This window comes from Cuculus canorus, chromosome 18 (assembly GCF_017976375.1).
Source record: "Cuculus canorus isolate bCucCan1 chromosome 18, bCucCan1.pri, whole genome shotgun sequence".
Taxonomy (NCBI): Eukaryota; Metazoa; Chordata; class Aves; order Cuculiformes; family Cuculidae; genus Cuculus; species Cuculus canorus.
The window spans coordinates 6,310,124-6,323,493 of NC_071418.1; the positions used below are offsets into that span (position 1 = coordinate 6,310,124).

General features: G+C 60.8%; 1 protein-coding gene across 2 annotated transcripts in view; it reads right to left on the bottom strand.

Moving 5' to 3' along the window:
* Positions 1 to 13,017, bottom strand: part of SDK2 (sidekick cell adhesion molecule 2) — a 50,588-nt gene extending 37,571 nt beyond the window's left edge. For both annotated transcript variants that reach the window (XR_008452907.1, XM_054083581.1), the window contains exon 1: positions 12,265 to 13,017. Coding sequence is in view for 1 of the 2 variants with exons in the window: in XM_054083581.1 (XP_053939556.1) it covers positions 12,265 to 12,343 (79 nt within the window). In the remaining variant the exon portion in view is untranslated. The remainder of the gene's footprint in view (positions 1 to 12,264) is intronic.
* Between the last annotated feature and the right edge of the window lie 353 nt (positions 13,018 to 13,370).

Consider the following 13,370-nt stretch of genomic DNA (forward strand, 5'->3'; position numbering starts at 1 on the left):
ACCAGGCTGCAGCATATCCCAACCCTTCCCTCCAGCCCCATCCAAGCTGTAGCAGATCCCCAGTCCCATGAGGTTCCCAGGCAGCAAATGTGAGCTGGGACCAAGGATGACCCAAAAACATTGCCCTACAGCTGCTGCTCCTCCAGGCTGGGGCCACCAGTTACAGCTCTCTCCTTTGCCGATCAGAAAACCCTGCACTGGCTGGGATTTTCCTGCTTGGGAGAAGCAGCCCTGCCTCCTCGATGGTCTGAGACAGGCATGGGGCTGGGGGGTGGCTTTGACTCTGTCTTCCCCAGAGCACCACGGTCTGAGCCAAGCCTGGAGCAGACAGAGATGATGGAGGCTACAGCCAGGAGCCACTCCAAAAAGGAGCTGCTTCTTGTGAAGTGATTGCAAAGCAGAGCTAAGAGGGTCTTTTTTAGAGGCAGAACTGCCTGGAGAGCCTCCCTCGCTTGGCCCCAATCACATAGAGATCACAAGAATAAAACCATCTTTGCTGCACGTAAGAGGGGCTACCGCTCCAAGCCACTCACAGGTCAGAGCAGTGCTGCACTGCCTGCGTTCTGAGCACATAAGAGCATCTCGCAGCAGCTGCATCCCTCCAGCAGCAAACCCCAGAGCCCTGCCAGGTGCCCTTGTCCACCCTGCCCATGACCTCAGGGAAGGGACTGAGCAGGATGGGGCAGCCAAGAGGCTGCTGGGGCCACATGGACACACAGTGCCTTCCAGCCATCTGCTGCCAGCATATACCCTGCAACAACCTTGTTACCAAAACGCATCTGTCTTTGCTCCGATGCCTCACGCTGAGCCCATCAGACAGAGGGCTAAAGACATGGGGAAGGGGCATGGGCAGCACGTGGGGCTGCCAGCCAAGGGTACGCTGCCCTGTGGGCTCCTGCCCACCAGAGACACACAGGTGGACCTGGGCACCTTCTCATCTCCACCCAACCTTCTGCATGCTTGTGCAATTGCTTTATTCATTTTCTTGCAGAGGAAAAGGTCTTCTTGGTGCTGGAGGAGCCCTCAGAAGATGAGAGCACTCCCCCAGTAAGTGTACAAGAGAGTGCATGTCGTTGCACAGCAAGAGGGACCCAGCAAAGGAGAGAAACTGGATCCAGTGCTGCCATCCCAGCACCACTGCTCCATTTCCCCGTGCCTCCCTCAGAGAAGATTTGGGGTTTCTTACATGCTGTAAGCCGATTGCAGAGGTGTGTTAACTGGATTAGGTGGGAGGCTGAGAGACAGACCTGGAGGAGCTGCTCAGCAGAGCACGGCTCCTGCCCGTGTGACGCTGGCAGGATTTGCAGAGCTGGCTTTTAAACTGATTTTTCTCCCTTAAGCCTTTGGAAAGGTGAAGCTGCAGGAGGGTTGTGGGCTTTGCCACCTCCTCACCCCGTACAAAAACCCTGCGGGACCCATCATGGACTGGCAGCAAGGTCACATCCTCACGTCAGTCCCCACAGTCAGCAGCGAGACAGGCAGGGCGACACTCGCCACCTCGGGCAGCACCAGCCTGGCTGGGCACCCGCAGTGCCTCGAGGAGCAACACAGTGACCCCGAGCCCCCACACGTCCCTGTCAGCACCCACCCGAGGCGATAATCCCCACTGGCAGCAGGCACTGGCTCGGGGCTCTCGGTGACAGCCCTGTGGTTAATGCAAGCTGACCACTGCAGGGCACGGCTGCCACGGCCTCAGCGTCCCCCTCTGCAACACCCAGCCCAGAGGAGCTGCCCAAATACCCCTGCACAGACCCATCCCAGGACAAAGGGGACACCAACGGGGACCACAGCCTCCAGGGATGCACAGAGCAGCCCAGCGAGGATGCCCACCACCTCCTCGCACAGTCCCCAGCACGGCACCAGTGTCACCTGCAAACTGCACAGCGGTAGTGCCGGTGTCACACTTCATCCATCTCTGCCAGAGCTCTGCAGCAGCACTTACCGGCCTCGGGGTCAGGGAAGAGGCAGCGGGTGTGATTTCTGAGGCCAACAGCACTTTGCAAAGCCCAGGCAGAGAGCAGGAGCCCCAAATCCAGCCGAGGTGGCACCAGCATGGCACACGGCCAATCTGCCATGGCACAGCCAGCATGAGGCAGGATCCAGCCCCTCGCACCCAGCAGCTCGGAGCAGTTCTAACACCGCCAACCAAGGCCATGGCATCCCCTAGGATGGACAGATGGATGGACACCCCAACCACACTGCCATCTCCCCTTCCTCCTCCTGCATCTGTCTCCAGGCTCATTCTTATTTATTTATTTGTTAATTAACTGCTGTTTCCACAACAAACGCTCCAGCTTCTCCCAGCCTCCAACAGCCCTGGGGCTGGATTGTTAACTAGGATTTTAATTTGTTAATTAAAAGCAGGATGGCTCCATAACAAGCTCCTCTTCCGCAGCCAGGTTCTTGGAGAGCTCAGCGGGCCGTCGGCTGCGCCAGCAGCCTTGCCAAGCCTGGCTGAACCCCTTAGGACAGAGCACACGGGGAGGGGTGAACGTGGTCCCCTGCCACAAAGGGTGGCTGCAAAAGGGATGTTGAGCTCAGCAGCACCATGGTGCCTACTCAGGATCTTCCTTCTCCCCATAGCAGTGTTGGAGATGATGCAAGCTCCCTTTGTGGTCTCATCCTGGCAGTCCCTTCCCTAAACAACCCACAGCCATCAAAGGGTCCCAAAACTGGAGATCAATCTCTCCCTGCGCACTGCTGCAGAGCCGGGGCAGCGCGAGCATCACCCCCCTCAGCTCCCACACTTCTGCCCAAGGATGACAGCTCTAAGCACCCAACCCTGCAGCGCTGGGAACCCAGCCTGGGCGCATCCCAGTGCCGTCGTGGGCCAGGTAAGGCTCAAGATGTTCTCAGAGCCAAGGGAGAGATGTCAGCCCTGGCCAGGGAACAGCATCTCATTCAGCCCCGTAGCTGAGAACAGAGCGGGGCTGTGTGCCTGCCCGTCCCTGCCTGCCCTCGCACACTCAGCCCCTCTGCCCACGCCGGATGGAAAAAATAACATTTCTCCTCACGGGAAACCCCAAACAGACGCACACATGGCACCATTGTGTGTTCCCAGCCCCTGAGCCCAGGGGGCCAACAAGCAGAGCTTTGTGCTCTGAAGCATCGTGCAGCCCTTACGGACCCCCTCGCCTGGCCCCGAGCACACGGACCCCAGGAACCTGGCCCTAAAGGGGGTTCCAAACGCAAACATATGAATACAGGGGCCACGTGTGGATGTTCCTGCAGGAGCACTGGTGTCCCTCCAGCCTGGGGCCACATCCCCGAGACTGTCCAGCTGTGGGTAGCAGTCAGACAGCACCACAGGCTGCAGTGATCCCATCCCCAAACCAAGCATATCCCCAAGCAGGACACAGCCCCATCATCAGCCAGGCGTGTTTAATGAGCTCCAGGCTCTGGTTGAAACTTCTTGCCCAGCAAACTCCTTCCAGTGCCTCAGATCCTCCCGATCCCGCGATTACACAGTTCCGCCGTATCTGGGTCACTGCTGTGAGTCACGGACACCTGGAGAGTGACTCAAGGCCATTAGGGCTCTGCCAGAGAGGGGCCAGATCCTGTGGCCGATTTCCCCAGGAGACAACATCAAAGGTGAGGAGGTGAAGGACAGATAGATGGACATCACCTTCAGACCCTGCACAGCCACCAGCCGAACATTCTCCAGGCAGAAGAGGGTATGAACGCTCATCCTCCCCATAGCCTTGGAAGGCTGGAAGGACCCTTTGCAGCCAGGACCAGAGCTTCCCTGTGAGGGTTTGGCAGGAATGGGCTTCACACCCAGCTGCTGAGCAAAGCAGCGGCCCTGGACCCCAACCCCAGCACTGGATGGGATGGATGGCACACAAGCTCAGGGCAGGACAGCACAGGTCCAGGCTGGATTTGGCCCCACGGAGCACGTTGAGTATATCCTCAGGTATTCCTGCAGGGCAACCACAGCCCTGGGCTGTAGTGGCTCCTGGGGCCACTACAGCCAAGGAGTAATGGGGAAGCAAAGCCGCCACCAGAACCCAAACAGCACGTGGGATGTCACTTCTGCAAAGGGCATCTGTCCCCTGCCTCGCTGTCTCCAAGTTCCTGCTATTCCCTACATCCCCCAGGATGATCAGCACAGCCCTCATCCTGCAACCGCCCTCGCAAACAGACAGACAAACAGCCGCTTTCCAGGCTCATTGCAAGAATCTCAACGAGGCAGCATTTCCCAATTGAAAAAAAAAAAAAAGAAATACAGCAGGGAAAGAAAAACAGAAGACAGAAACCACAAGAAAAACCCCACTCAGCCTTTCCCATGGCACTGACGCAATTAAGTCACCAGCCCCGCGGGATGGAAAACACTTTGCCAGCTCCCCGCCCCTCCAAGGCGAGCAGGATGAAGGTGCTGGCAGCCACCGTCCCCCACCCCGTGGCACGGGTCCGAGCACCAGGCACTCGCTGATTTACTGGGGTGCTGCCCAGACATCCTTTTTCCTGAGTATTAATTGGTCATTGCGTTGCTCGATTGAAACATAAATAGCTGTAGCATGACAGAGAACACAAGTTTTCCTTGGAAAAAAAAACCTTTTCCAAAGCTTTTCCTCTCCAGACATCCCCGTTCATAGATGGAGGACAGGAATAACTCAGTCTGGCAACCCTCCCCCAGCCATCCATGACAGCCCTGAATTTCCAGGGCAGAGAAGCAAACTCTGGTCATTGCACATATTTACACACTTGTGGCTCTCCCAGCCAGAGGGGCTTTTCCAGCCAATGCTGCAATGCCAGGCCAGCGATTCCAGCGGCAAAGCCAGCACCGCTGCCCAGCCTGACGTGAAGCTTATGGGGAGAAGCCAAGCGAGCGAGACTCCACCACCGCCCCAGGTGAAGCGCGCTGGCAGCTCATTGCCCTTGCTCACTGCATGTGCCTTGTTTCCACCCTCCACTGCACAGCTCAGCTCCCTCCCATTGCCCTTCCAGCCCTTCATACCACCATGCAAGCAAGCAAAATGGAGAAAATGGAGAGATGAAGGCACCCATCACCTTCCTCCCCCGGCACCCCACGCGTGCAGGCAAAAGTGAGGTGCTCAGGGCTCCCCAGCAGCCGGCAGGGATGGCTCTCCCAACAGCAGAGCTCTGAATTAAACATAGCACCCTAATGAGTTGATTTTATTAGTTTGTGAACGCATTGAGAACTCGTTATCAAAATAAATATCAATTCACTCCACTGAGCGCAGCGCTGCAGCTGGGGCCGCACACAGTTCCTGCCCCAAGACACTTCCCTGGTCCTCTGTGCACCCCAACTCCAGCCCTGGGGGGGGGGGGGGCAGCAGGCACCTGCCCTGCAGAGTTTTGGCTGTAGTGCTTCAGACTGGGCCCCCACCCTTGCTGGGGTGGGGCAACCCCAAGCTCCTGCCACCCCAGCATGGGCTGTGCGAGGTCCCCCAGGACCTGCTCCACGCTGCTGCAGGGTGAGAAGCTGAGCCATGGCCCCTCTGGGTTTCCCACCCTACCCCAGGGTCTCCAGCCCTCTGCAAGGACCCCCAGGAGCTTGCGAAGCACGCAGTGGGGAACACGGGGGGCTTGGCAGAGCCCAATCCCCCCATGGACACTCAGGGCAGGAGGCACCACCCCAGCCGCAGGGAGCCAGAGCCAAACCCCTGTGCACCACGGCCGGCACGCCAAGGCATGAGGTGGGGACACAGCGGGCACATTGTCCAGCTCGGCAGGACGTGCTCCCTTTGGAAACAGCAGCTAATCCAATTTCATCCCCCTTCACGGCCATCAGCTGTTTTTCAGGCATTCAGGAGGCAGGTTGCTGAAACCAGAGCTATTGTGTCTGCTGAGCCCCAGCCCCCTCCATCCATCCATCCATCCCAGCCCCACACTGGATCAGGATCCGGCAGCGTGTCCACACTCAGCTCCCAACCCGGCATCGTCCCCAGTCAGACCTTCCTGGGCTACTGGGAGATGGGAATGCCGGATACGTGAAGGACCCACACCTCTTCACCTTCCCCCAAGCTCTCAGCCTGACCCAAGGGTCCAAGCCCAGGCAAGGAGGAAGAGGAGGAAGGGATGCCCTGAGCATCCCACCATGCAGAGACCCACAGGCACACGCTCAGCCGTGGCCACAGCCACGTGCCGAGGCCAGCACTCGATTGCTTCCCGCTAGGGCAACGCAGGTTCCCAGCAGGGATGAATAAGGAGCATAAATGACCCCATAAACCCCAGTTAATGCCCAGCCTGTGCCCTAGATTCAGCCCAGTTTCCTCACCCAGCAGCAGCTCACAGCCACTGAACTGGGATGTGATGGGGGAGGATAGCACTGCAGGAGGGGCACAGAGGGACAGGCTCCTCCAACCATCCTGGGAAACGCACCCCAGCCCTGCAGAGATGGGATAAGGGTGCTCATGGGTCCCTAGCCTGTGCTCTCCCTGCGGGGAAATGCCCTTTAGCTCGGGCAATTCACATGCCAAGGAGCGGGCACGTGCACCCGGATCAATGAAGGAGCTCTAAAAATAGCATTTCCCTTCGTCAACGTGTTGTGTGCCAGGAACACATTTGTGCTGCCCAGTGCCAGGGGGCTCTATCCCACGGCGTGGCTCTCCCACTGGCTGCAGGGGACAGCCAAAGCCTCCCTCCATGCCACACATGCCCTCACTCCAAGAGGCACAAGGGACACCTGCCCTCGTAAGGCAGGGCTGCAGGACCCTGCCAGGCACCCCAAACCGCTGCCAGCATCGCACACCAACCCAAGTGTCCTGGAGAAACCCCTCCAAGGATCCCGTTCCCACAACTGAATCCACATCCCACTCCTCGCCCTGGCAGCACTCGGGCACCGCTGTTGCAAGAAGCCAAGAGGGCTCAAGGTTACAGATGAGGACTTGCAGGTTGTTGTCTCACCCAGCAGTGCAAAAAGCAATTAGCTATCACAGCTAAAATTAGCTCAGCCATTTCTTTCTGCTAATGGTCAAACTCATCAAGGTTTCCCTACACCAGGGGCCTCGGCACCTCGGCGTGGGCAGGCAGTGATTGATGAGAGCGAACGGAGCCGCTCACATGTGCCTGCGTACACAGGGCAGCCGGACATCAGTCAGTCTCCTTCTCACCATACCCACTGCTGCGTACCTCAGTTTCCCTCTCATTGCCCAGGGAGGAGAGAGAGCTCCTGGCATGCTCAGGACAATCAGCCTTGAGGTGGATGATGGAGACAACTGCTGCCAGGGAGGGTGGATTCAGCATTGGCAGCCCTGGCATTCCCGGAATGGCCACCACACCATCCCTGCTGCTAGCCAGGATGCCCAGCTGCTGGCACGCAGCGGCAGCTGGTCCCAGTGCCCGTAGTGGCTGCTGGCCAGGAGGTGACACTGATCCGCACGCAGGGAGGTGACAATCCAGAGCAGCCGGCAGCTGCCAGTCACAGCATCCCCAGGGATGGCCCTGCACCAGGCTGAGAGCCCCCCGCACCCCAAGTCTCCATTCCTGGGGGGGCCAAAGGCAGGGGGGGCAGCCACTCTGTCAGAGTGGGGAGACAAAAGGCGCTGGGGACCAGCTGCAGCCCGGGAATGTCCCCTGCCCTCGGCCCCGTTCCCAGGGATCAGGTTACCCAGTTCCCAGGCAACACGAGCCCGGCATGGCTTTCCAGGGGCAGGAATTCCTGCACCCCGCCGGGCTGGGGGCAAGGGGAGGGGGCGGCTGAGGGGGCCCCTGCATTCCCCGGGCACAGGCAGGTGGTCAGGAGGGGAGAAGGGTAGGAAGGTGAAGCATCCCTGGGTGCAGGAGGCTGCACCCCTAAAGCAGCACTGGGAGCAAAGAGGGGGACGCACCCTCAAAGTAGTGCTGGGAAGTAGGATGCGCTCCCAAAGCAGAGCTGGGAGCCAGGGGACACACACTCCTAAAGCATCGCTGGAAGCAGGGAGGGGGACGCACACCCTCAAAGCAGCACTGGGAGCAGGGGGACACACCCTGACAGCCGGTCCCCAGCCCCATGGAGAGGGTGCTGTGGGCAGTGCCTGCACAGGCGGCATTGCCAGCGTGCCCAGGGCGTGAGAGATGCCAGGCAGGATCAGCACAGGGCCAGCAAGGAGACAGGGAGCCTCTGCCAGCACATACCTGCCTGTTGGTGGGGCAAAAGATGGCAGGAATGCACCCCGAGTCCTGCAGCACCTCCAGAGACATCTCTGGGGATGCAGAGGGTTAGGAACCCCCAAACGAAGCAGCAGCGCTAGGGATGAGGGAGGCTGCTGGCACTGACCGCCAGCCACTTCAAGCCACCCTGGCCCCATGCCCTCTCCAGCAGCTCCAAGCAACACTACCCCGTGGCACAGGATGGAAACATCTCCCTCGCCCTGGGAGCTCCTGGGACATCCTTTGGCCTCCAGCATCACAAGGGTGCTGGGTGCCCACAGGTGCTTCAGAAAGCCAATGCCCTGTGCCACACGCAGAGGCTGTGCAGCATCAGCAGAGCACCGCAGCCTCCGCACCATCCTGTGCCCACACACCAGCCCCAGCACCACCACAGGGCTCAGATCACCCTTCGTTAGCACGATCACATCACCACTGACAGCAGCATATTTTTCACTGGCCAGGCACTGACCATTTTTCACCCAGTGACACGCAACTCACTAACAAGCTCAGGGAGGTGACGAAGGCTCAGAGGTGAGGGGACCTGGTGCTCCTTGGGACCCAGCACCCAAAGGGTTTTCCTCCCAACACAGCTCTGCACCCCAGTTGCAGCAGGGTCTTATTCACCTCAGGTAACAGCCTGTGCTGCTGCAAAATATCAATGCACCCACAGTTTGCGTAGGGACTACAGTAACGCATGTTGTGGCTGGAGCTCATCCCCAGGCAGGAACCAGATCCAGGCATGGGCTGTGGACAAGGACACAGTTCATAGAGACCTGCAAAGGCAGACACAGGGTCGCTCCTCATCACATCCCCATGGGCACCGCATGAGCCAGCCTCCCTCCTCCCAGGTTTAATTACTGGCATTTTCCCAGGTTCACCAAGTGACCTGCATCCGCCTGCCTTCCTCCTTCCCTCGTTTCTCCTCCAGCTCTTTCATTTGCTCCCGCTCAGTGGAAATGCCACCGCAGCCTAATCCCCATCACTAAGGGACAAGAAGCACTCGGCACTGGCACCAGGGCAGGAGCCACTCCGTCACCTCCAGCTACCCCAGCCCACTGATGTGTGCCCAACTGGGCTGGCATTTCCAGGCAGCAGAGGAAGGTATGAGCCCACAGCTGTCCTTCCTTCCTGCTGGCAGCCCTCATCCTGCCCGTTCTCCCACAGGGAATCAGCTCCCAGCCCGTGGGCACAGTAGCCTAGCCCAGTCTGGGATCACTGGCACCCCAAACCTTTGGGGACCAGCCAGGGCACCAAGCACAGCGACCGAGCATGGTGACACAGGCTGCTTGGGATCGGACCGTATGCCCCTCCCCATTTACGGTTATCCGGTCATCAAAATTTCATTGCTGTGCCTGGTCACTAATGGCTTCCAAAGCAGCATCAAATTTTAATCTTCCCTTCCTCTCCCCTAAAAGCCACTTTCCTTCCTGAGCCCGAGCCTTGCATGAGGCCACCAACTAATGTGCCAGCTGCACTCGTGGAGAAGGGGGAACCAGGGCAGGAGACACCCACACTCGACCATGCCTTCCTTGCTGCTGCTGGCACAGAGGGCACCGGCAATAACTTGACCTCAGCCTCTCACCAGCACCACATCCCCAGGAAGGAGCAGAGCACCATCCTCCTCTCACTCATCCCCACAGGGCTCCATGCATGCGGACGTGCCCAAGCACCACACGTGGGTGCCAGAAGATGCTGGCACTCCCTCACTCCAGCCTCTAATAAGCCTCTTTGGTGGAAGCTGCCCATCTCGGGTGCCTGCCCCAAATCCCGTCTGGAACCTTAAGCCTCCCAAATCCCTCCTGGGACTGCCCACAGCCCCTTCAATCCCATTAGAGGTGCTGCGCCCCCAGTTCTGGATGGGGGGAAGCACATCGCTGGGGGTCACAAAATCTACAAGAAGCGAGAAGGAGAGTGTTTGGACCCCCATACACCCAACCTGCCAACTCTTGAGGGGCTCCTTATTCTCTTGCTCCATCAGCCAAAAGCACCTTTGCTGCAGACGTAGGCGGGGGTGGCAGCAGCAGGCTGGCTCTGCCCCCCAGCCCCTGGCACAGCCCCTGGCCATGGCACCGGTGCTCAGCCCCGGCACAGGTCGCACTGCGACACAGCTCCCACCCGGGCGGCGCTGACTGATTAGCCTTCCACTCAGCACCGCATTCAGCTCCGGGTAATTAGCGCGAAGCCCCTAATCAATAAGTTATTTTTTGCCATGGGTAATTAATAATTACACAGCACAGACGGGCTGTGATTAAGCTTCCATCCCCTCTCTCCCCCAGTGGCAAAGGAACCTTTGTTTCACCAACTGCAGGTATTAAAGTGTCTTATCCTGCTCCCAGGGAGCCCCCGCACCCTGGCCGGGGAGGTTTCGCTCCATGGTCTCCTTTCCTCCCCCTCTCTATTGATCCCATTTTTCTTGGGCAGCCTGAATCAATAGCACCAGCACAAAGCGCTGCCTGCGCCCGCTGCCAGCCCTGCAGGGGTGCCCTGCTCGCCGCACGGGAGCCGGAGGCCAAAGCCAAGCATCCTGCCCATACGGCAGCTCCTTCACCGGCTCCCAGCCCACCTCAACGGGCTGCAGCGGTGCCAGCAGCCCACACGCACCAAGAGATGACCCTGCCAGTGCGTTCCCCGGTGCAGCCCGTGGTGAGGGAGACGGGCACATGCCAGGCTTTGGCAATGCTCCCCTCGCTGTGGGCAGCTGACGCTTACCGGTGGCTGCGACGCAGCGCCGGGGCCAGGCACCAAGCAATGTCACGCTGCCCACGAGGACACGCCACGCCACGGGGAGTCGAAGCTACAAAGCTTCGATTCTGCACCAGAGAAGGGGAGCAAAGCCCCTTCCTCACCGTTCCAGAGGGCTGAAGCGCCGACAGCCCCACATCTTCCACCCCACAGCGAGATCCCAGAGCCCCACAGACAAATGGAAGGAGATTGGGTCACATCAGGAACCCATCCCGCAGGAAAGGAACAAACAGACCACGGGAGACCCGCCAGCCGGAGACGCCAGCCAGGAGAAGAGAAACTCAGCAAGGGAGTGAATCAATCAAAGAGACCTTCACAGCTCCCCACACAGGGCCTGCCCGGATAATATACTGCCGCTTTAGATGTTATGTTCTGAACTTAATTACTGAGAAATTATAGCAGTGCTGGGGGAGGCTCAGGGGGAGCGGGAGGACGGGAGCACGCAGGGACTTCTGGCTCTGCTTGCTGCCGCAAACAAGGGCAAGAAATGTCACGGGCGAGGACCCCTGGCACTGCACCCCATTGCATCGCCCCCCCCCCCTTCTCATTTTGCAGCCTGGATACCTTCTGTCCAAGCAGTGGGGACAGAGGCAGCCGTGCAGCAGCCCTGCCAGCCTGGAGACCCTGCTGCAGCCCAGCCAGGAGCTGTGCTGCTGGGGAGAGGATGGGACCCCAGGGCCCCCCTAGTATCTCTGAACCCCAGATGAACCCCGAAGCGCCACAAACTACTTGTGCATCCCTCTCGGGTAGCAGAGCTGCTAAAAACACACTGTGCTGTGCCAGAGCCTTGGAGGTGGTGAGCAGCGAGCGGCTCACCCTGCCCCGCAGTACACCCCATGGGCAGGCTGGGTGCACAGGGAGCCCCAGGCACACACGGGGGTTCAGGCTGCAGACCCCCCCTCCATCCCCAGCCCCCTGCCCAGTCTGACCAGCCAGCTGGAGGTCTATGGGACCAAGACCAGGGCAAGAGCTGCTCCCCAAAGTTGCACCCCAGGTCTTGGGGGGCAACGGGAGCCCCCTGGGAGGAAGCGAAATGGGTGCTTTCACCCCCCGCCACCCTTTTCAGCCTTCGAAAAGTGGTCCAGGGCAGTCTCTACCCTATGCCGAGGGCAACATTTTCCTCTCCATCCCCAGCCTGGGGGGCAGTTATGGGGCAGGAGAAAGGAGGAGGCAGAGCAGAATCGCGCTGCTCACTCCCGCTGAGTCCTCCCGGACACCGGCGGATCGCATTCTCCGGGGTTCGAACACCATCTCTATGGCTTTGCCCCACTTCAGGAGCTCCGGGGCCACCTCGGTCCCCACCACCCCGGCTGGCACATAGGGTGGGGGGCTTGGCTGAGGGGGGGGGCGCAGGGCTGGGACTCCCCCGCAACCCTCCGCGGTCCATCTCCAGCATCAAAGCGCAGATGCCCCCCAGCATCCCTTTACCTTGAGCGCCGGCTCCCGGGGGACCAGGCAGGGCGAGCACCGCGAAGCACAGCAGCCCCCAGCCCCCGAGCCGGGCCATGGCTCCGCCGAGACGGGGCTGGGGAGGGTCCAACTTCCCCGACTTTATAATCCGGGAGGATGCGGCACCGATCCCCGCGGCTGCTCCGGCGCAGGGACCCCCGCAGCAGCGCTGCTCAGCGGGAGGCGAAGACGATGCGGGGGAAGTGAAGACGACGGGGTGAAAGGCTCCTGACGGGGCAGGGGAGGTCCGCAGAAAGCTCCCCACCGCGGGCGACTTCCCCGGGGACGCGTGGAGCCGGGACCCCCAAATCCGGAGCCCCTCCCCAAGGGCTGCGCCCTCCGTTAGGCAAGGGGACTGGAAGAAGCGCAGGGCTGTGCCCCCCCGGCCCCTCCTGCCCGCCCGGGCACCATGGTGGCTCGGTCCCCGCTGCTCCCGGAGCCGAACTGAAAAAGTTTGGGGTCCGGGGGCGGCAGGCAGCCCCTCCCCAGCGCTCAGTCCCCGCTTGGGGACATCCCCGCCTCGGCGGCTCCAAGCGACGTGGGGAGGGAAGGGGGTCTTTTCCCCCGTTGCCTCCCGGTGCGCCACGGCCCCTGCGTGGAACCGGAGAAAGTGCAGCGGCGCGCGGGGCGGCGCGGGGTCCCGCTCGCAGCCGCCGGCGGGGCGCGGCGGGCGGGCCGAGGGCGCCGCGCCGAACCCTCTCGCCGCTCCGGCCGGCTGCTCGCTCCTCCTGCGCGGCTCGGCGGCGGAGTGAGCCGCGGCGGCGGGGCTCGGCAGAGCCGGGGGCAGCCCCAGCCGGGGAGGCGGGGAGACGGCGCGGCTCTGAGCGCTACCCAGCGGCCGCGAACGGGCGCGCACGGAGCCGCGGGGGGGAGCGGGCGCGGCAGGAGCATCCCACCCCCTCCCTGGGTCCCTCCGGCTGTGGAAGCAGCAGTTGCACTCTGCCGGTGCCCCCGGCTGTGGAAGCAGCAGCTCCCCTCTGCATCTTTCGCCTCTCCAAGTGCCCGGAGCCGCCCAGCTCTCCCCCAGCCTCTCCAAGAGCATCAGCGCTTGGACCCTGGGATGGGGACACAGCACATTCCCAAGG